This window comes from Heliangelus exortis, chromosome 5, assembly GCF_036169615.1.
Source record: "Heliangelus exortis chromosome 5, bHelExo1.hap1, whole genome shotgun sequence".
NCBI classification, from domain to species: domain Eukaryota; kingdom Metazoa; phylum Chordata; class Aves; order Apodiformes; family Trochilidae; genus Heliangelus; species Heliangelus exortis.
Window position 1 is genome coordinate 5,935,410 of NC_092426.1, and position 23,848 is coordinate 5,959,257.

Sequence of the window (23,848 nt, forward strand, 5' to 3'; positions counted from 1 at the left end):
GGTGAGTTTTAGCTTTTCTGAATGTTTTTGCTGGAATGTGCTGGAGTAGATGCAGCTGTAGATGCTGTATTTGCTGTCTCCTTTTTCCAACCCCCCTGGTTTGGCTGCATGCAGGTGGAGGAACATTGTTTGCATCTGAGAGGAGAGAGTGGGGAAACTGCTCAGCCAGTCCCAAAATGGGTGTGAATCTCCACTCTGTGGAGCACCATAACTTCACCTGTGGGATCTGGTCCCTGTATCTCCAAGAGACAGGCTCAGAAGAGCCCCTAGGCTTAGTGCTTTTCTGGTTTGGGGCCCTGAAGGTGAGAGTAGATATATAAATATATATATGTATAAGTAGGACAAAATCAGTGATATGCTGTGTTACAAGTGGAAAGAATGAAATATAAGCTGATTTTACGGTGATTGAGTGAAGCAAATCAGCTAAAAGCTGCAAATTGGCACAGAACAGCATTGGCACCAACAGCCCCATCCCTGCAAGGACTGCTTAGTGCAGACAAATTTTCATTCTGTAGTCTCTGGAAGTGCTTCATTCAGCTTTAGAAAATATAAAAGAATGTCTCATAGGGTCAGAAGTTTAGTAATGTCTGTGGCTATTTTATCTGACAGTCGACAGCTCATGTAGACTGATTTGAGCTTCTAGACAGTGCACCTTCCACATTGTTTTCCACTCAAATATGGTTGTTGCATGCTTGTAAGCTGGGCTCTTTTACAGCCTCTGGCATGCAGAGTTTACAGTGTTGTGTCTCTGCACTTTGATCAAATAGAAAGTGCAGAGAAAAAAAAAAAAAACCCAGCCTCTCACGTTTCCATGTCATGTTTAATCAGTCACTGTGCAGGACAGTTTAGTCCTGATTTACAGTTATGCTTACGAAGAGCAGTCCTGTTTTGAGATCCACGTATCAGATCTCTGTGCCCCATTGACTCCACTGTATATAGTCTGTGAACTTTAATGCAGCTTTCCACATGACTAAGGACTACTGAATAGCTTGCAGAGGTTATTGGCTCTGGTAGTGTCTACTTTTCCTTTCTGGTTATTTAAAGGGATTGATTCGAAACCTGCAAACCCTGCACATAGTGAGTTTGTATAAATCATTAAAAACCAGAGCTCAAAGGGGCCTCAAGAGTCTGTCTGGTTCATCCACCTGCCCCAAGGCTGGAAAACCTTAACCCAAATGCAAGTACCTGGTACTTTCACTCTTCTCCTTTGGTGTAGTTGTTACACTTGCATGTAATAACTTGTGTACTACACTCTTACAGGCACAGACTCTCATTTACTGAATGTTTGAAATGTGAGTTGGGTGTTAGTTGGGAATTTGGTACAGGTGCAATAAAAATAAGCAATAGTGCTCATCTGTGGAGGGGATAAGTGATGAGATGTGACTTGTCTCCTGTCATTATTTTCATGGCTAATACAACCTTATGGAGGGGTTTCACAATTAAGAAATAGTTATATGTAACTATTGCAGACAAGTTCTTAAAGAAAAGGAGTCAGAATTAAACTTAATCTTTTAAGTCCCAGAGCACCTGTGAATATTTAGGTTAGTACTCCTGAAACTGAAATTTTTCTACCAAAAAGACCATTTTTCTGCCTTTTGTGTCATCTTCATTCTTTTTGTAAAGGTGTAGAGGCCTTGAAAAGGACAAGAAATAAAAACTGAAATAAATTTTAAGATATTATATAAAATCAATTTTTTGTATTATTGCTGTCTTTTTAGCCATAGCTGCTCATCTGACTTTTAACATGGTCCCTGATATTGAGGTCATTCAGGCCTATGATTTTAAGGAAGCAATTTTGAAAGCTTTTCTTGGGAACTCCACAGTTATCTAGAATTAATCCAATCATTTGGTTGATCCCTGTACTCGCCTCAAATCAAGGAGGCTTTAACTCTTAATGTCAGAGAATATGACCCCCGAGATAGCATTAAGGAGGCTGATATATATATAGCTGAGGAAAAGGTCTCTGTCAGCCTTGATATGTGCTGTACAATTTTTTAAAACAAAGATTAGGTCAACAAAATGCTTTTTGCATCTTCTCCCTCTGACTTTCTGAAGTGGAAGATGTGTTGCAGCAGGTGAAGCTTCTTTGTATTTGACAGAGGTTGAGAAAATCAGTATTGTTGACATACTTGGCCTGCAGCAACTGCTATAGCTATCTGGGGAGCATTTGACTTATTCTTTCAGCTGTATCAAGATCAACACCTGATGTTTCTTTGGTCGATAATCCCAATGTTTAGATTTTGTTCTTAATGCTGGTGGGCATGTAGGTGCTCTGGTCTTATGCAAACAGAGGGATTTTATGAAGTCATCCAGCAGCTTTTAATACCAGTGGCACAATTGAAACTTCTTGTCTCTAGATTCTAAATCAAAGTAATCAGCTGCCTGCAATGATTACAGACATGAACTAAAAATGATAACACATTAGAAAATTTCCAATATTACATGGTAGCACTGCAGTAATAGTTGTGTTAAAAATTTGTTTGGCAGAAAATTTCCTCTTCTGCCAGAGGTACCCTGGGTACAGCTTTGCATTTGCCCCCACCAGTTGAGTTGGTGCTGGGGCTTGTAGTTAGCTGCTGGTATGGGCCAGGATGCAAATTGCTGAGCTTATTCCCATGGAGCAAGGGGAAAGCATTGCTCATTGTTTGGCCTCTGAGTCACAACACCTTTGCTGTTAATAGGATCAAGAACCTCCCCTTTTTTGAAGCTGTGCCTGAAGGCACAATTCAGTCTTGGAATTTGTATTACCTGATTACTATTCCACCAGAGAAGGTGGCATTATTCCAACTGACAGCTATGGAAAAGGGAGCAAGTTTTCAAGTCTTAACTGTGCACAAGGTGTGATATATTCAAAACCAGAGAGATCCTCCACGCTCTTGAGCTGATTTCTTCTGAATCAATTAAAGTTTCACAAGCATGATTTATTATTAACATCTAGAGCTGCTTTCACAAATCCCTTAGCAACATAGTAGAGAAGTGCTCATGAATTACTTGGCAGTGAGCAGAGGTTGTTTTCTAGCTAAATCCCTGATCCAGGTGTATTGCTGTGGCAAATTCCATCCAATAAGGATGTGAATGTTTGCATCAGAACTATTTCTGATCTATGCCACCTTGGGGAAGGGAGCAGGATCATGGTGCCTTGCTGAAGTGAGTCCTGGCTTTTGTCTTTAATGTGCTGGAAAAGGAAGGGAATTAGAGGAGGGTGGGAGGGGAGCTGGAAAAAAAGTATGGTTAGCTGTACAAGTTAGCAGGGGGAAATTATTCCATGTGAAAACCTGTGTGGTGGAAGGGGCAGTAGGAAGTGATCCCTTCAAACACTCCATGGGCTTTTAGAGAAGCCTGTGTGTGCTGTCAGAGCAAGACTGTAGCACATTGCTGTGTGCAGGCTCTGTGGCACCCGTGTTTAAGGCTGAGCTGGTGTGTGACATTTAGCATGTGGGCTTTGGGTTTTCTCCTCCCGTCTCTGGATCTGGTTACATTTCTTTTGACATTTATCTGAGCATGGAAATGTAGCAAGATCCGGTATCCTTGTTGACCTGTGCTTAAAAGCTTAAGTAGTGTTCTTGGTATTTCTGTTTGTCAGTCCATCTCGACTAAGTTGAGGACCTGCATGCTTACCTATGTTTTGGGTTTTTTCACACAATTTCATTAATTAAATTTAGCCTTTCTCATTGGCTTCACCTTCTTTTTAATTTTTCCTCTTCTGTTCTAGTCATTCCTCCTAGCTGGAGCTCTCCATTTCAGTAATTCTCATATTCACCAGGTTGGAAACCTGATGCCCAACCAGCAGCTTCACAGCCAGACTTTCTACCTTCAGCCACTGTTGAGCACAGAAGGGAGCAAGAATCTTGGCAGCTGGCTCCAGCTTCTTGCTTCTCTGCCCAGCCTTGATAAATGAGAAAGCCAAGGAGCTGCTCTGACTCTTGCCAGCTGGCCAGGCTCCTAAAGCATCAGCCCACCCAGCATGAAGGTCAGAGTACGGCACTGCCCGGCCACTCGGCCCTTTCATCAGCGTGGAGCAAGAGCTGGTCCTGCCAGTCTTGCTCCCCCTGGGATCTCTTTGGAACCAGAGCCAACCCCCACAGGAGGCTTTATCTCCTTTGTGCTGCTTGGGACTCAGCAAACCAGTGAAACTTCAATGCCTTGAACTGCTGGGGAGTTAATTTCAAAGTTGTGATGTCCGATCTGTGGCAGCCAGTCTGCTGGTGATGGGTTTGAGGTGGGAGCAGTGTGACTCACACCTGAAATCATGTTTGTTTTTTTTTTTTCTCCTTATCTCTGCCCACAGAGAAAAACCCAATAAGCCTTTATTGCACCATATCTGTTAAATGGATAGCTTTTATCTGTGACTGAGCCCCTTGAAACATATTTTACTGTCTGCTTTCAGAAAGGCACTGCTAAAATGTGCTTCTGGTTGGAAATCATGTTGTTTTGGAACAGAGTCAGAACAAAATGAGACTGTCATTTGAACTTCTAAAGGCACAAGGCATCTGCAGCTTAAGTGGGCTGAAGTCTGATTCATGAGTGGGGAGTCTCTACAGTCTTTTGGCCCAGTGAAAATGTCCTGCTTTTACTGATGCTCAAATTGGTGACTACAGGGAGCCTTCTAGAGGGAAAGACAGGTATTTTGTGATAAAATTAATGGAAAACTGTCTCACAGCCTGCCCTACTTATTCCACATCCTCATCCACAGTCACATCTGCCTTTGGGGTCCTTCAGAGCTGACAGGTTTCCCCAGGCCACAGGACAGGGGAGGAGTTTCTGCCAAGGCTGTAGGATGCTGCTTCCCAGCATCAGCTGGTGGTATCTCTGGATCCCTGTTGGCCAGGAAGCAAGACATCAAATTTCAACTGTTGCCATAAACCAGTAAGTCAGCACTGAGCTGGAGGCATGTAAAAGGGAGAGGATGTCAAATCATAGTTTCTGAAGGTGTAGCTGTTACCTCTGCATGACTTAAATGTGGTGTGGAGTGTCAGGTACCTCCATGTTCTTGTGATGTCTAGGAGAGGTTAATTGAAGTCATTGTTTGACTGACTGAGAGCCTTCCTTCCTTTCTCTTCACTTTCTTACTTTTCAGCCTTATGCTAAAGTTCTCCACCTCTCCTCCAGGGAAGTTTATAATATGTCCAGGTCTTTGCTCTTCTTGTGTTTTCCTTGAAACCTTGGAGTGTTTTGGGGTGGTTCAACCTGTTCTCCTGTTTCCTGGGGGATATATCCAGTTAGAAGATGGCTGTCCCTTGGTACAATCAACTCATGGATGTGAGAACATCCATAAACAGTTAAATGTCTATTGAGAGGTCTTTTCCAGCCATGATGACTCTGTGATTCTGTAACAGAATTCCCATGGGCTCCTGATCACTAATTCCCTGAAACTCACCCTGAGTATGTAAGGATCCTGTAGCCACTGGGTATAACACAGGTACCCCTGGCTCTCTGGGTTTTCCTTGGCCTGTTTTTGTCGAGCTGTTGGCAGCATTGGCCAAGTGAGTGGCTGTGTCCCAGGCACTGCTATGTAAGGAAGAATTTCAACATTAATTACGAGTCTTGGCTTTAGGTTTAATTCTGTCTCTCTGGGCACCAGAAGTATTCTCAGAAATTTCAGTGTGGCTTCGGCAAACAAAACAAAACAAACTTTGTTTTTCAGGCTTTGAGCTCTGCTGCTTTCCCCTGGAACATCCGCTCTTTTGGGATGTTTTCTCTCTGTTTCCCTGCCACTGAGAAGGGACAGCAGTTTTTCTGGAGATGCTGCTGAGCACAGCTAACATGCTGAAGCATTTGAGCTGCAGGGAGCCTGGCACTTTCAGTCAGACAGATTAAACAGGAAAACCTGATGTCTCCCTTTGCTCTCAGGCACCTTCCTCATTCTGAGGAGCTGAAGGAAGGAGGGATGGACAGATGGATGCAAGGCTTTCTTTGCCAGCAGGGCTGCACAGGTTGTCTGGGGCAGAAGTGTGTGCTGTGTGGGTCATGTTCTCACCCTAATGACTTTCCTCCCCCATCCTCCTGCAATTGAAGTCATTAATGCTGTTAAACCAGGATGGAAACAAACCCAAACAACAACAGTCTACAAAATAACTCGGGCACTCCAGACTAGTTGGGTTTTTTTGTTTGTTGGTTTGATTTTTTGTTTTTTCCTTTTGTTTTTGTTGGTTTTTTTCCTCCAGTGAAGCACTTAGTCCCGTTATCCTGTTTTTAGCCAGACTGGAAACAATTGGCTGGACAGTAGTGATTCCCCTCCTGCCAGGGCAGTCACTGGCTCTGCTCTCTGATGGCAGAAGTGAGGCACCTTCCTTCCCCTGTCTCTGGGGAAAGAATGTCCTTAAAGAAATTCCTGGTGGGTCTGGATGAAAGTCCTGGTTTTGTGCAGCCCCTTCGGGTGAGTCACAGCCCCTGGCTCCTGTGAGAACCCTTTGTAGGGTTGTGTTTTCCCTCAGCCCACTGCGGGTTTAACCCTTCTGTGGTTTTACCCAGGTGCTTTCATGCGTATGTGACCCATCCCACTCATGGGGTGATGATGTGGACCATGGGTGCCAGAAAGTCATGAAGTAATCTGTGGTTTACACCAGCAATAGGACAGTGTAGGACTCACATGGGGGGAAGAAGATTTTTCCAGGCTGAGAAAGGCTCAGGCTGTGTAAGGGAGGAGCAGGGGTCTGTGTGGTCCCAGCAAATGTGTTGGAGTGTGGCAAAAAGCAGGGAAGGTGACAGGGAGGAGGGAGTCCAGCTGAAAAGCAGGGAAGGTGACAGGGAGGAGGGGGTCCAGCTGAAAAGCAGGAGAAGGTGACAGGGAGGAGGGGGTCCAGCTGAAAAGCAGGAGAAGGTGACAGGGAGGAGGGGGTCCAGCTGAAGGCCTGGGGTAGCACCCCAGAGAGCCGTGATGCAGCTCTGCCACTGTGACCCAGGGAATCTTTCCATTCCTGTAGCTGCTTGGAAGGTGGCCCTTTGCTGAGGGTGAAGCCTGGAGCTGTGCCATGCACAGGGCCTTCCTCCTGCTGCTGAGGTTGGTTGTAGCACCCTGGGGATGTGCTGGATTTCCCTGCCATCACTGCAGCTCCCTGCAAGGTACCAAACCCACACAGCACCCTCCCTACCCTAAAAAGCATGGGTAGGACAGGGCATGGAAGAGCAGGTTCAGATAGGAAAGCATTGTGGCTGTGTTGGAGGAGAAGGCTTGAATCACCAGAAAGAGGGACCTTGATGTCTTTTAAAAAACAGCTCTGTGGCTGGCCAGAGCTGAACCCAAATGCTTCCCAGTAAAGATGCGGGAAGAAGCTGAGTCCGGTTCTGTGTTCTGTCTCAGTTCCAAACATGAGGGAAAAGCCAGAGTGCTGCTCATCAGGTGATAGAAAAAAAACTCCAGATGCCCGGGGCAACTGAGGACAAAGAGGAGCTCTGCTTGCTCGCTGCTGGGTCGAACAGTGTGTTTGGGCAGTGTGACACCCGTGCTGGAGCTCTGACCTCTCTGGTATGAAGGTGCCATGTGGGCAACAGACCCGTCAGGATCTGTTTGGAGTGCTTTGCCTTGAGATAGAAAGCTGAGGTGGAGAAGCACTTGACAAAGAACTCAGCCATACTCTGAGTATGGCTCACCCGGGACTCTGCAGTTGGAACGTGCTTCTGCCTGATCCCTGAAGGTTGGGTTAGGTCTGGGGAAGAGCCTGCTGCCCCAGGTTAGATATTAGAAGAAACTTCTTCACTGAAAGGGCTATCAAACACTGGAACAGCCTGCCCAAGGGAGGTGGTTGAATTGCTATCCTTGGAGGTGTTTAAAAGATGTGTAGGTGTGGTGCTTAGGGACATGGTTTAGCACTGGACTCAGTAGACTTAAGGTTAATGGTTGGACTTGGTGAGCTAAAGGTCTTTTCCAACCAGAATGATTCTAAACAGTGTACTGGGTGTCAGCTGAACCCACTCAGTGTCTGGGCAGAACTGCTCTGGTAGCATGCTTTGGTTGCTGTGGGGGATGGAAAGGGTGTTGATGATGTCTTCTTGTTGGATGTTTTCTGTTTTGGGTCATTCCAGCCATGGTGGAAGTTGCTGGTGATGCCACAAGAGACAGCAAAGCTCTTGGTCTAGGGGCAGAGAACTATGCCCAAGGATTGAATTGCAGGCAGCAGTGTTGGCTGTGGAGACACAGACGTGTGCTATAGAAACGCAGAGATTCAAAACCAGTAGAAGAAAATCAAGGAATTGGCTGGAGAGGAATCAAGAGTTTTGATTTGCATCATGTAACTGTGGTGCTTCCTGAGTCACCACAGGGACAGTGTAGAGTGGGAAGGGAAAGTAACCCTGTGTTTAAAAGTTGATTCCCAGTGCACATGGATACAATCTTGATGTGAAATTGGCTGCTGTGTCATGGTGTGATTGCTTTCCTGTTACAGTCTAGCACAAAAGCATGAAGAGGTTTGCAAATCATTTGTAAGATAAAGTGCTGTGAAGCTTGCTTGAGAACAGAAATGGGGGACAGGTAAACCACACGTGTCTGGTATCCCCAGAGCACATAGGGGAACCAGGTCATCTATTTTTCCTTGTCTCCACAGCCCATCTTGAATGGTTCCGTGAATTTGTCAGCTTTAGTATATCTTCTGTGGGTGGTATATTTCAGTGTATTAATATTAAAATAAATCACTTTTTTTCACTTCTGCTCAGGGCAGTAAAGAGTCATTTTGCTTCCCCTGATCCCCTGTGGCCTTCCATTAGTCCTAAATCAATTATTTATTCATGGGGAGAGTATCTGAAAACAGCAGTCCAGTCTGAGAGTTAGTAGCATTTGGCTGTGTACATGAGTTTGAAGTACTTGATGACTGAACCCACTGGAACTGTCAATAACATTAAGAACTGCTTTCCTGCCACAAAATAAAAATATAGTTTTGTAGGTGGAGTGTGTTAAACTTCAATGAGGACATGAGCTAAAACCAATGCACTTTACATGTCACCTGAGTGTACCTTTAGCAAGCACAGACAGGGAGTTTTTTGAAAAACATCTTGCCCTCCAGTTGACTAACTTTTGTATTGTGATAGAAAATGTGTGGTGTTGTGCAATTCTGACCTGTGTAAACATGGGAGGTTTAAATGGAAAATCCTTAATTCTGACTTTTCGTCTGGTGTCATCACCTCAGCAAAGAGTTCTGTCCAAATTGCATGTTGTTTCTTGTCTCCCTACATTAGAAACAAGTTTCAGAGAGGGTTTGTGTTATCTTTTTCCTGCACAAAGGGATTTATACTTGGGAACATCAAGCCTATATTCAAGGCCTGTGTAAATGAGAGGGACCTGACAGCTCCAGATCTTCCCCAGTTAAAACAGTAAACCTGAGAGTCTTGTAGTCTGTGGTATTGGCCTGAAAAAGGGTGAGTTAAGAACAGTTGTTGCAGTTACCTTGTGACAAGCAATGCATTCTGGTCATGGAAAGAAGAGTGAACACACAGAGTCAGAGCATGAGTTGACTCTGAGTCAACTGGAAGGCACACGCTGCATGTGGGTAACACCCCCCCAATTCCATCTTAGCTGAATCTTGCTGTATAATGCAGTCAGTCATTGCTCCTGTTCCTGTCCTGAAAATGCCCCTTGGGCTTCCCTTACACCAACTTCTCAGTGCCCCTCCTTGAGTTGAACCTTTGTGTGTTGGGTGATGGAAGGAAAGGGACTCTGATTCCTCGTGTTGCAGGGATATGACTGTAGATGCCTATGGATGGGCTGGGTCATTTATTTGGGATGGAAAACCACCTTCTTATGTGACACCACAGAAAGCCAAGTCATGCTAGGAGGCATATTCCTAGAGAGACAGACATACAGAACCATTGAGTATCCTCCTCCATGGTCCCACGTTTCAGAGGCCAAAGTGCCCTTCTGCAGACTGGGGAGATGCCAGTTGGGTTGCACTGAATCTCAGGCAGGGACTTGAGAGATATGTGGGCTAAATATTCAAGAGGGCAGCAGTATAAAGACAAACCTGCTTCATTCAGGTCCCATTTCTACCCTCTTTATGGATGGGGTCAGTTAAGACAGTGCTCATTTTCATTTTCTAATTCATTTGTTTCAGATATTACAGGAACAAGGGAATTGGCAGCTTTTTGTGTATGGCAGCCATGCCAGCTGAGTATGGATTAACTCCTGCCCTAAGTCATTTCTGCTTTCCCTGTAATTGGGCAACCAGCTAAAGCACCTAATTTGGGAACTTAGTTATCTTTGCCAGCTGGTGAGTCAAATTTTATGGGGGCTGAATTGCCTTGGGAAAACACTCTGCTAGCTGGAGAGGGAGCCCTGACCAAAGAGACTTATGGGTTAAGTACCTGATGTGACATGGGGACAATACTGACCAGCATTGCTCATGGGCAGTTTGGGGGCTGTTTGCTGCTTGTATGGCCTTTGGGGTGGCATGTGGGATCTCGTCCTGCCCCTGCTGGCATAGCTCACAGCTCAGTGTTGATGGTTCCTTTGTACAGGCAGTTTGGGAGGAATCTTCAGAAGAGAGAGAGCAGAGAGCTCAGCATGTCCAGCCAGGCCAGGGCTCTGCCCTGTTTGGCCAGGATACTTCACACAGCCCCAGGTGAATCACCTGTAATGAATGAATAGCAACACTAATCCACATGAAATGAGAAACTAAATCTTGGGATAATGACCCGTTTGCTAAGTTCCTACACATACCTCTTCCATCTGATTTTACTGCTGCTATTGGAGTGATCACTGTGGTGAAAAGCAGGGAGTTCAGAGCAATCAGGAAAACATTTTGTTTGCTTGCAGGTTTGCTGGAGCATTAGGAAAAAAGGGAATCAATGACACCAGTGATGATCTCAGTTTCTTAAGAAACAGCTCTCAAGGCAGCATCTCCTAGGAAGTAAATTTTAACTCATTTCCAAAGAGGCATGTGCAGTACTGGCAGGTCTGTCTGTTTTGTGCCCACAGTGTGTCACTAGCACTGACATTGCTCTTTTGTTGTGTGCCTAAAAATTTGGTGCAAATGGTGAGATTTTTCAAAAGCATCCACGCTGCCCCTGTGTTGCTCCATCGGAAGTTAATGATAATTCTAACAGTGGAAATCTACAGGGCAAAGTGTTTTTAAAAAAAAACTTTCTAAAAATACAGAATGCTTTTGCTTTCAGCTTTCTTCATTACACTATAGGAAGAAGATTAGCACCTATAGTCTGAGCTGTATAAATCTGGATCTGCAACTGAGAGCCTTCATAAGATGAAGTAGTTTTAATTTTTTCGAGGCCCCTAATCCAAAATTGACCGAACCAGGACTTTTTTGGTTGATTTCCCTGAATTCAGGGTTAGAGTAAAGTGAATCTTACCCATATGGGATGAATATGGAGAAGTCTGCCTGACAAGCCATACAGGTTGAGTGCAGGAATGTCTTCCCCACAGAGCCCTGCTGGCATTACCAGTGATACCTCAGGTCTGTTTGCTGACCAAGCCATTGCCAGAGGCACTTGAAGACATAACTGTGATGGATAGGGCCACCTTTACTGTTGATTTCCTTTTTTTTTTTTTTTTTTTCCTTTGTTATTTCCTGGAGTGAAACATTCCCCCTAAGACTCTTAAGACTCTGGGGAGGGTGGATTTCATGTCAGCTGTGAGATTAGCAGTGACAGTGCAGCAGAGTCACTTTAAGTATGAGCTACTGTCTAATTCCCCCAAAGCAAGCTTGGTGACATGCAGTGGTGACATGAGGGCACTCCATGCTGGTGGAAAGAGGAGCCTTTTCAGCAACACAGTCCTGTCCTGATCCTGCCAGGAAACCTCAGTCCTGGGTCAGGACCTTTCGAGCAGCTCTGCAGTGAGCCATGGACAGTTGGTGATGGTTCATCTTGGGTAACACTTTCACTCCATCTTGAAGTGTTGGGACCATCTTGTACCACAGGCCTGATTTGATTTTATTTTCTGTATCAGGCTTTGAATCGACACTGGTCTATTTTTGTCAAGGTGACATTACAGTCTTACACTTTTTATCCTCTCTTGGCACACTGTCAGTCAAAAGTCTACACCTGATTCTTGGTCATGCATTTAGGTCTCCAGTCTGTCATACGCCTCCTCTGAAGACCTCAGGCAAGGGGACTCACAGAAAGAAGCATTGTGGTTTGGTTTGGGATGTTTTTTTTTTTCCCTCTTCTTTTTTTCTGGCAAGAATAAAATAGAAGCTCTGTTGGGAGCAACTCAGCCAGTGATGTTTCAGGGCCAGCAAATTCCAGTGTCACTGCCCAGTGGGACCGAGGAGTCTATCATAGGACTAGGCTGGCAGCTCATCCGGAGAGGGAGTGTGTGGCATGCATACCAAGAGCTGGACACGAAGCCTTTTTCTGTCCATGTCTCCCCTTCCTGTAGAAAATGGGAGGACTTTTGCTCCAGGATTCAGAGAAATACCTCAAGTTTAACTCTTTTTTCCTAACTAGAGTCCTGCATAAAAAGGCAATAAATAATACATACATATTGTTTGCACCTATATAAAAAAAATATATATATATATATATATATAAATGTGGACATATAAATATATGTGGATTGTGCCATCTTTGGGATTACTCCAACACAGCAATCTCTAGCATGTCTGTGTTTCAGCAGTAATGGCTCTGGCTCTCAGCTGCCCCATTTCACAAGAATGTCTTTTTGGTCTCGTAAAACTGCCTTGGGAAACTATCATTAGCTCTCTTACAGCTGCCTTGCATATAATAAAGCTTTTAGGTGTGCCTGAGCCTGAAGGTACTTGGGGAACCTGTGGGGTCCCACTGGATCTGGACCGCTCAGGTTCAGCCCCACTAAGGTGGTGGAAGCTTTGTGATTATCTATTGTGGTATGCTGTGGGGTTTTTTTCAGTCTGTGCCTGTATACTTTAGTCAACCACCCCTAATTTAACCAGAGGATGAATCATGCTTGTTCATTTCAATAGTAATGACATCATGTTGGTAATTGTTTTAGCTTCCACAGACGCTTTTCTGAAGTGCCCAGAAGGAGGGGAGGTGGGACTGCTGCTGTTTCAAACCATCAGAGAGGTCTTGGATCCCAAGTAAAACCAGCATCTTTGCCATAAGAGAAGTCAGTGCCTTGGGCACTGCTTCATCTTCAGAGTGGCAGCCTGGGGAGGCTGGGAGCACCCGTGCTCTGATGTGGTCTGGGGAACCAGCTTCCAGAGAGACCCTGCCAGCAGGAAGGGTTTAGGCAGATGGGGAGCCAACAACACCATGTTCCAGCCCATCTCTGCCAAAAACCCCATGGTGCTGCCCTAACCCGGGCAGATGGCCTGCAAAAACTTGTCCTTGTGCTTCAAGGGCTGCTTGACTTTTAAGCTTAACCATAATAGCACAGTGCTTCTGGATACAAGTACTTGCCAGTCAGGGTTTAGTCTGAAGCCCAAGCAGCAGAGCAAGTATTTATTTTAAAGCTTCATCAGACTTATACCTGCAAGTGCATAGGGACTGCTAGAGGATGCCTTTGGGCATACTGAGGAGCACAGATGCACGTGGGTATGAGGATCTCCTTCTGTCTTGCACAAATTCAAACACCCATCACCCATCTTCACCTCCAGAGCGGTCCTTGGCCATGTGCTTGGGTGTGAGTTTTCAGAGAAGTTCAGCAATGCCTTCTGGCTTTGTATCTGACCCCAGACATGAGTCCATATTGCATCACTCTGTACCATCCTCCTCTATGCAAGAGAGGTGGAGTCTGTTTTGGAGGCTTTGGAGGCTGTGTGGCAATGATCCACCATGCCTTTAACCTAACACATGGGTACAGAGCATTTCAAAGGGTTTGTGCTCTGCATGCCAGAGTCAGGTTAGGGGAAAAGCTATGAAGTTCTGTTATATTCTGCCACATTCCTTCTCCACAGCCCTCTGTGGCATCTAAAATGTGCTGTGATGGGGTGAGACTGTAATAACCCCCAGAATGGGGATGAACTTTAAGCTGGAGAAGTGCAGGTATTGAAATGCCTGTGGGTTATATGTTCCTCACAAACCTTCTCTGCCTCCCATGGCTGCACAAAGCAGCCAGCAAGGATGGGTGGCTGTCTCCTGTTGTACAGCCTAGCAGTGAGTGTTAATTTTCAGTGGAGTTTCACTTGCTCATACTACTTATCCTGGGTCTGAGTTGGATTCTTGTATCATTATGTCACATTTCTGGTTTTGCTTTATTTCTGAGAAATGCAGAAGTTCAGTCTGGAGCCGTCGTGGCTGTATTTCCAGTCCCTAAAGACTTCAGTGTGGTCAGCTGTTGAAAACAACTTCTGGTTGTCAGGACAATGGAGAAAGGCACCTTGCTGCTATTTCTGGTAATTATGAATTGCAAATACCCAGGGAGATCTGTTTGGTTCAATCCCATTAGTTGTCCTGCTAGTTGCAGTGTGCCTGCCACAGTTGGGCATCCTGATGGTACAAACAGCTTTCCATCTCAGAAGATGACTGGAAAATAGAAGGCACATTTTCTGTACCCAAGGGGATGTTGCTTGAGAAAACAAGGAGTTGATGTGATGTTTTGCAGTCCCTGTGCTGTATTTCAGTATTACTTTGTGCAGTGCCTGGAAGGACAGAGCACGTGGACTAAATCCCACAGGGTTTAGGGGTTGCAGAGTGAAGCATTGGGTGGATAAAGCACTGCTTTCCATCTGAAACCCCAAGTGGTGGTGCAAGGAAATGGCTACTCACTGGTTATACACTTTTTAACAGTGCTGGGTCTTACCTCTGGTTTTTCCTTTGGTTCTGGGCCCAAGAAGGTGCCTTCAGTAAGCTCCAGCTATCCTGATTTTCCCCTTTAAAGTATGGCAGGAGTTGAATTGGAGGAAGCTTCTGAGGCTGGAAGGGAACAACATCTTGTCCTTGTATTCGTCAGCAAACCTCAGGATTTCAAACTTCTTTTTTTTCCACCTAAGTGCAGCTTGACCCTTTTCTTGTCTCTGACTTCATTTTCAAAGACTAGTAACCTGTTTTCTTTTGTGATTTCAATATTTCCCCCTACCCTAAATATGTGGTAGCAAGTAAGCAAATATCATCAGGTCAGCCTGGGTTTTTATCTCCTAGATCTAGAATAATATATTGCAGGTGTCTTCTTCAGCCTTTATTTACTGCATACTGACACTCAGCTTTACCACTGCTTAGGAAATTTGCTTTGAATATGAATTTCTGATGATAAAAATTTACTTGACTTTAAATAGAAATTGTTGATAGAAAAATGTGGGAGATGTGAACCATTTGCTGTGAAGAAGTTTTTAAGTAAGTTCTTTACAATCCCAGGCACTCAGGAAGAAAACGTGGATGTCCCTAGTCAAAAACTGGTGAGAATGGAATGGTGAAAATAATTATTTGCTTTGAGTTTGGTAACTGAGTCTCCAAACTTTAATGTGGAAAAAAAAAAAATATTTCACGTTTTGTGGACCTCAAATAATTAAGGCTTTTTAAAAGCAACTGGTTTTTTTGTTTGTTTTTTTTCTTTCAACTCAAGAGAGTTCTGGTATCTAGGTAAAGTAAAATATTTTGGTTTGGATGTTATTAGTGAATGTAAAGGAAAAAAGGAAACAATTAGCTTCACCTGAGTATTTAGGGCATTACATAAAACTGAGATCTCATCTGGTCTCTTCATTTAGTCAAAATACCAGTTTAAATCTATTGTCCACTGTACTTGGATCAAGGCCTCCACCTTGAAAAATCTGACCTCTTTGATAAGTATCTTACCAACTGTGCTATTCCACAGGTTGTCTCTTTTTCATTCTCTTCTGTTGAAGTTGCTTCATGTTATGAAAAGTAATTACTATTTCACTGGAGTAAGAGTTGGAAATGTATTGTTTTGGCTACCAGAGCAGGCAACAGAAGCATATTTTTCCTCCATCGTGATGGAGGTTTAAGTATTTCTATGAAATAAAATTACTTCAGCAGAAGAGGTGGAGAAAACCCAAAATCTACTCCCTGCTTGCAAAGCAGGTTTGAGTGTATATTTACTCATCCCAAAGGCATTTCCAAAAGTATCTAAATGGGCTTGCATGCTGAAGGCCTGGAAAAGCACAATTCTCTCTTTCAGAACTACCAAAATTATTCATTAGGCTAATTTCAGGTTTTTTGTAATTTCATTTTTAATTGAGTTTGTGTATTTTTTTTTTAACATGTGGCTGAATTGTTACACTAGTCTCACCTATGTTTATGGCTAGCTCCCAGCACTCTGTAGCACTCTGTACCTACCTCTTTCATGACTAAAAAATTTACATTGGGATGGGAACAGCAGGCTCTTACGAGCTTTAATTTGGACTTCTGGAATTACTAAAGATGGAAGAACATCAAACTGAGGCATTGAAACTGGACCTAGTTTCTGCCACCACTGCTCCTGCAAAGAAGATTCTTACAACATGCACAGCCCTTAAAGCACAGGATGATGAAACCAAAAGAGGAAAAAAAAAAACCCAGACCTCCAGACCTCATCCTTTCATATTTAGTTTTTACATCAGGAGTGAGATGATCTGAGCAGAGCTAGTGGCAGGTATGTGTATGCCCATGTGTATGCAAAGCTCCCTAGTGCAGAGGAAAATTGGATTTCACAGATGCTTGAGGAAGGGACTGGATCATCTGCAATTGTAATTTGTATTTTATTTAGTTATTACAAATTTTAAACTCAAGGGGAGAATGTGTAAAATGCACCTTTTTCCAGTGAGTGATGTTGAAGCAGATAATTTTATTTATCATTTCTTCTGGGTCTTAGACTAAACCAAGGCCTCTGAGCCTATGTGCTGAAGCTGCCTGCAAGGACAAAGGCTGCCTTTCTGAGGCAGAATGAAGCCTTTCTGAGGCAGAATGAAGCCTTTCTGAGGCAGAATGAAGCCTCATTTCCAGTCAAGGTTTGCCAGTGAAAGGCAAAACCTCAGCATTACCTTAGAAATTGCAGCCCTCAGAGAACCTCTCTGCCATTACTGCTTCATCAGACTGCTAAAAATATTGAATGGAAAATGCAAGTATGAAGGAAATGAGGTAGATTTGGGCTTGCTAAGCTGGACGACTTTCAGTTTCATCAGCTTCCCAGAATTCTGTACTGCAAAAAATGAAGAGCTGCTTGTGCATCTCAGAAGCCAGTCAGTGTTTTTCCTCTCATGTGGCTGTGCTGGTTCACATGCATGGGGAGAGCTGTCAGCTCAGAGCAGGGAGCACAGAGCTTACAACTGCTGAGATTGCTTGAGACAAATGCTCAAACACGAGACCAAACCACAGCTTTCCCAGAGAATTATCTTACAGGGCAGCTGGAGAGAGCAGGCTCCAAATAAGCTGTGTAGCTGAGCCTGTGCTGACCCACAAGACCTGCACCCCGAGAGGGATGTGTGGGGGCATCTTCTGTGGCCTTGCCAGGTGAAGAGCACTGAGAAGTCATCTTTGGGCATGGGAGGGCCTCTTCTGAAATGATCTGCACGTAGCCAGAGTGCCTGAGCAAGCACGAGCAGCCTGATGTCACGTTACAGGTGATGTGAAAATAGAAAATGCAAGTTTTGGATTTCATGTTGCTGGAAAGAAGTCAGGAGAAGCCAATATCCCAGCTCGGGAGGAGGCAACAGGCACTATTAATGGGTTTAACATGCAATGTAGAGAAGCTAAAGAGCTGGAGGTTTGCCTTGGGTTGTTAAAACTGTACTCACTCAGCAAAAGGCAGACACTTTAATGGCTGTTACATAGACAGAGTCCTGGGAGGATGCAGCACACGTAGGATCCTCTTGCACCTGCAGGAGCTCCTGCTCTCTTGGTGATGAACACTGTGCATTATACAGCAACAGGGATCTGGGGCTTTCTGCTGCATGTCCTGTGGGGCAGAGGCTGGGAAGTGGCAGCCTGGCTGGTGCTCTGGTCTGCAGAGCTGTCCCTGCCTTGTAGCTGTGTCTTGTGCCTGCTCCTCAGGCCCTCCATGGCTGTAACCTGCTTGCTCAGTCAGTGTATGTGACTGTGTTACAGCTGGCTCAGGTATGAGGGAGGTGTATTTTGAGGTCTTCCCCCAAAGCATGCTAGGACGTGGCAGATGTTCTGGGGAGTCAGGGGGATTTGATAGGGGGATCTCCCAGCAGGTTCACCAAAATCTCCCTTCCAGTCTCACCTTTAGGGTCGCCCCCCCCCCCTCTCCCAGCTGTCAGGCCTGCCCAGGACTGAAAAGGTGTTTGCTGCATGTTAAAACCAAGACAAGAATAAACTGTGCGTTTCAGCCACATCATTGCAGATTCCTGGAAACAAAGCCTGCCTTCATGCTTGGAGGGCTTCCCTGCTCTGCCAGGAACCACGGGGAAGAGCAACAGGAGCTTTGGCTGTAAACAGCTGCTGAAGGCATTTTGTCATGGGCGAGCACATACAATACCTCTCACTGTGCTTTCCTAAAGCCTTTCCAAGACAAGCCTTTGCCCACATGCCTCCGTAGCCATTTCTGATTCTCAGAAGGGGAAAAATAAGTGTCTTCTGCTGAGCATCCCACCCAGAGTAAACACTGAAGCTTAAGACAAGCATGGGCACTGTCCTCAGCACTCAGACTTCACTGGTAGTTGGTGGTTCAGCTGGGAAGAGCAGGATCCTAACAGATTTTTTGCTGCCTTGTGTTGCCATGCTGTGTTAAAAAGTTGGGCAGAGAGGATGTATGATCTTGTAATGAAGATCTGGAGCTGGGATTCAGGAAGCTGCTGTTCAGCCTTGGCTTTGGGGGACACAGGCAAATTTCTTAATCTCTACCTCTTGCTTTCCCATCTGTTGGAAGAGGCTAATAATACTTTTTGTTATCTCTTTAGGACAGGATGTGGCTCTGATTGTCTATCACAGTGAGTCACTGAGCTTTCCACTGCAGCAGGGGAGTTTGAGGGAGAACTGTCTTGAGCTCCAGAAAGGCCTCTGGAGGTGGTGTGGGCTGTAGAAATTCCAATAGCAAACAGAGCAATCGACCACCTGGTTTGAACTTTAAGATCATAGTTTGATGATCAAAAAGATCAAGCTGAATTCAAATTTCAGCTCTCCCATAGGTTTTCATATTGATATGGGTCTGCCACCACCCTCCCCATGGCTCCCCCCTTCCCAGGAAAATTGATATCTGATCAGAGAGAAAAATGGATAAAGTTCTAGCATGGATTTCATAAAGCATCCCTGAGGCCCTCAATTGTATCTAGTTATTTGGACCTTTTTTGGCCATCTGAATGACTTTGGAAGTGGATTTGCATAGGCCTGAGAATAAAATGGTGATAGCAAAACTTTCATGCAGAGCTGCTCTGAGGGGTCTGTGCAAGTCCTGGGCCAGTACCTGAGATGGGTCAAAAAATGAACTGTAACTGATTTTTTTATGCTGCACAGAACTCCAGTCATAGTTCCTTTCCACTGTATGTGACAGTGCCTAGAGCTTGTCTGGCACCTGAAAAGCAGGGGTGCTACAAACTGGTGTGTATTTTTAGGAAGGCATCTCCTGTGTCTGCAGATGACCCCCTTGCTTTCTGGTTGTGTTCATGATGGCACTGCTGACTGTGGGCTGTTCCCTGAGGTAATCTCAAGGTCAGGCAAAGCTGATAAGCTTTGTAAGGGCTCTGTCATTTTGGCAGCTCTGCTTTTGATGAGGAGTATCCTGGCTGTTAGAGGTGATATATTGGAAAACGTGTCATTCTGCAGCTGTTACAGGATGGTGTTTGGCAGCAGGTCTCTCGTGACAGTGGCAAGGAAGTCCCCACCCAAAAGAGCACTACAGGAGATGTTCACTTCTAATATTAATGCAGTCCTGCTGGAATCAATAGACCCGGGAGGACTTTTAAGTCTTTGATTCAGGGTGGAGGCCTCCTCTGGTGGCTGACACCACTGCATTGCATGGTGTCAGCAAGGAGCTTCTTTCATCTCAGCTTTGGTGACATTTCAGGTGGGGTTTATCACTCAGGCTTGTCCCTCTACAACAAAATCTGGGATTTAACCCCCCACAACCCAGGAGAAGAGGGGACCTGCTTCCCTTTTGAAGAGACTTCATACACCTCCTCAGCCTCTGCTCCTGGCATGGTGCTTTGCTGACTCAGAGCATGTCCAGTGCGGTGCTTTTTGCAGCATCACGACAGCCTTGTGCAATCTGACAGCTCTGGCAACCCCTGCTCCAGTGAGTCCCAGAGCTAAGTGAGCAGGAGCTCTGCCAGCCAGCCTTGTGGTGTGTTTGGAAAGCCATGTGGGTGAACTCATGAAGCACCTGCCCATATTAAATGCAGTTCAGCAGACTGATGGTTGTTCCTCCCTCCCTTTTGTAAGTGATGCAGCAAAAGAAAACCACTCCTGCATGCCTTCTGTTTATTTTTTTTTTTTTATAATGATGATGAGGCTTGTCCATTATACAGGCTAAGCCTCCAGTTGTTCTGGGTTTTCTCCAAGCGTGTGGTGACTTGGTGAATGATTCTTGTTTCAGGGACTTGAAGCTGGACAACGTGCTGCTGGACTACGAGGGTCACTGCAAGCTGGCTGACTTTGGAATGTGCAAAGAGGGAATTCATGATGGCATTACCACAGCCACTTTCTGTGGTACTCCAGACTACATCGCTCCAGAGGTACAGGAAAACTTTCTTAGGCCAGAAAAAAAAAAACAAAAAAACTTGATTACAGTTTGAAAAGCTTTGGAGCAGCAAGTGTACCCTCTGGTGTATTTAGCTGCACCTTATCTGACTGCTGGGTGCAAGGTTTCCTCCTAGGTGCATGCTTGTATTATCAGTCCCTTGTGCATGCAAAGCATTAGTAAATCTTCAGGCACCAAGATAAGCTTATATATATTTTTATTATTATTATTTTTATATTTTTAGGAAATATGAGGTGAAAAATGGAGGCATAGCTGCAAAAGTCTCGAGTGGCACATACAGATACTGGCCCAGTTTGATTCAGAAGGAGTTTGAATTCTTCCTTGTCTCCCGGTTCCCTTTAAGGCTTCCTCTCCTTTCCTGTCATTCCCCAGTCTCACTACAAAATTAATAAATACCTCTATAAGGAACAGCTGTCCTCCAGATGCTGCCAGATATTCTGTTAGGGTTTCAGATCTATCTTCAATACAATTGAATTTTTGTCTGTGGTTGGTGTTTGTGCTCTTCTCACACACTCCTGTTCCTTCCCCTCTCCAGCTTGAAAGCCTTGCTCTTGGGGCTGGGTCCATGTTTCCTTCCCAGAGGCAAGGAAAAGATGGTGTCATCCCACACACAGGGTTGCTCTGCTGCTTCTGAGACTCAGCCAGTTTTGCTGAAACACCCCTTCTCCTGCTAAGCCTTAGCATAATTTCTAAGGGCTTGTTCACAGGAGACCCTGTGAACAACCAAGGAAGCTCAGCCCTTGCTTAGTGCATCTGATGTACCTTTGTGCTGATCTGGGGGTCCCTGTGTGTCACTGGACATTGAGCCAGCCTAGCAGAGGGCACTGTTGGGACATAGCGAGAGCTTCTGCCTTCATGTTTCCAAATTCTATTTCCTCCCCTGCTCAGTTTCAGAACCTCCAGGGTTTCTCTCCCATCTCTTTTCCAGATCCTGCAGGAGATGCTGTATGGCCCTGATGTAGACTGGTGGGCCATGGGTGTGCTGCTGTACGAGATGCTGTGTGGCCATGCACCCTTCGAGGCAGAGAATGAGGACGACCTCTTCGAGGCCATTCTGAATGATGAAGTTGTGTACCCAACGTGGCTCCAGCAGGATGCAGTGGCAATCCTCAAAGCAGTGAGTTCCTTTGGCTGTTTGCATGCTCTCTGCCCTGGCTTTCTTCAGCCTATGTCTAACAAAGTAAAGCAGCAGGGATAGGGGTGCTCAGAAGTTGCAATTATCCTGACCTTGACCCTTTTCTTATCTTGAATTGAAGAGTAAACAAACAAAAAAATATCCACACTTAGGTGTGTTTGCATAGATATGGCCTTTATACAGTTGAGCAGCCAACTTGGCAAGCAGAGTGTGTGCATGGCTGTGTCTGGGCATTCCCCTGGTGACTTAATGATTTACAACATATGGTCACCTTCCAGAGCAGAAACAGCAGATACAAACAGTATTTAATAGTAGTGGCCACATGATTTCCATGCAACTGGAGTGGCAGAGAAGTGAAGTCATGATAATCCTCCTTTCTGACTCTTGTAGTATCAGCCTTTCCCTAGGGATTGCTCTCTACATGCATACAAAGACAACTTTGTGATTTTTATGCTTGTGAGACAAAAAAAAAAAAAAAGGGGCTGTACAGCAAACAGTTTGAGGAGAGCTGTTGCTGGCCTCACTTAGATGTTGTTCTTCCATGTGTTGCTGAGTTTTCCCAGGAGCTGTCTTAATCCGTGTGCCTCACATCTTTCCCTGTGACATGGAAATGAAGCCTTTTAAGATTTCAGGCTGTGCACGCAGTGCCCAAATACACTGGAACTCTCTGGCTTTACTGTAATAAATCAAAAGGTGATCAAATTATGAGGGTGTTAACCTAGGAAACCTAGCTGTTCTGCTACTGACTTCTGCCCCTGATAAAATCACTTATTAACTCTAAGCACTCTTTGGAGAGAGAAGGATCACAGTATTTCCTTTCCTTACAAAATCAGTGTGAACAAAGGTGTGTTTAAGACTGGATGCACTAACTATTGTTTCAATAGAAGGTGAAAGAAATAGCTAGATAAGATTGTAATTTATAATAACTCATGAAGCACTGGCTCAAAGAAATAGGTTAATGAATGAGATAATTTAAAGGAAAGAGGAGAGTTTGCTTTCATCAGGGCATTAGTAGTGAGAATCTGGAAGTTTTCTCCTAAAAGGTTTCCATCGGATGTGAACTGAGCAATTACTTTCTGTAGCTGAAAATACATCTGATAAATTCCACAGAAATCAACTAAGAACAAATTCCACTTCTTGAGGAGGCAAAGGGTTGTGCTTTGAAATCACAGGTTGTGCACAGGAGTGATAATTTGTTATGCTTGGACTGTGGAAATAGCTTGCAGCATAATAAAAATTAAAAATGTGAAGTTCAAATTCTGGAGCAGCATCCAAGTTGTTGGATTAGGGCTCTTGAAAACCTGAGCCAATTCTTCTTCTGCAGTGACAAGGAATAGCAGAGTGGGTTTGTTGCAGGTATCACACAAAAGTATAAAATGGAGGTAAAATGTGGTCAGGTAGATGTTGATCTTAATGGGAATTTCAGGGTATGAATTTGTGTTTTAGCCTCTTAGTGATGAATATTTTCCTAATTCTGATAGTAACCTCACAGAAATGTCCAGTGCAAGCTGCAGTTGCTCCAGGCTGGTCTAGCCCATGTTCAGAGCCCAACTTTTAACAGCAAGTCCCTTTTATGATCAGCAAGCATGACGAGTAGCACTGGAGAAAGAGGGCCAGAAGGGAGCAGGGAGGGCAGGAGGGAGCTAAAAATTTTAATAGAGATTGACTGAAGATCTCCAAAACTGCACAGTCAGCGTTGCAATTGCTGATCTATTGCCTGATAAGAAGGTGCCCTGTCCAGCCACTCTGCCTGTCTGGTCTCTCATGTGTTGCTGGAGAAACCCAAATGAAAACCAAACTGACTCTGAAATGCACGCATGTTGCTCAAGAGAAGCACTACTCTCTCAGGCAGATGACTGCTTTGGGGAAAAAGCTGAAATTTAGGGAATAAACCAGAAGCCTTTTTAGTGGGAAGTTACAATTGAAATTTTTACCAGACCTTCAGATCTTTGGTGTTTCTGGTCTCTGGGTGGCTGCTACCTGGAAGTGCCTTTTGCATTTTTCAAGCATTGATGATAGTTTGCTACAGCCTGAATTTCAGCAGCATCATAGCAGCTGCTTTGGGGTTCAAAAGCTCCTTTGCTAGGAGAGTGCCTCATTTCCTCTTCCCTTTCACATGCTGAGCTTTTAGAAGCATCAGAGCATATTGCCTTTAACAGGAAGGAAACACCCTGTCATGAGAGTGTCTGGGGCTCTAGATT

The 23,848-nt window shown here is 44.7% G+C and overlaps 1 protein-coding gene across 1 annotated transcript in view; it reads left to right on the top strand.

The window, feature by feature from the left end:
- The window catches only part of PRKCH (protein kinase C eta), a 119,506-nt gene that overhangs the window by 78,181 nt on the left and 17,477 nt on the right, over window positions 1-23,848 (top strand). Inside the window, exons 11-12 of the mRNA XM_071745310.1 lie at window positions 20,348-20,486; window positions 21,441-21,629. Coding sequence (XP_071601411.1) covers window positions 20,348-20,486; window positions 21,441-21,629 — 328 coding nt within the window. The remainder of the gene's footprint in view (window positions 1-20,347; window positions 20,487-21,440; window positions 21,630-23,848) is intronic.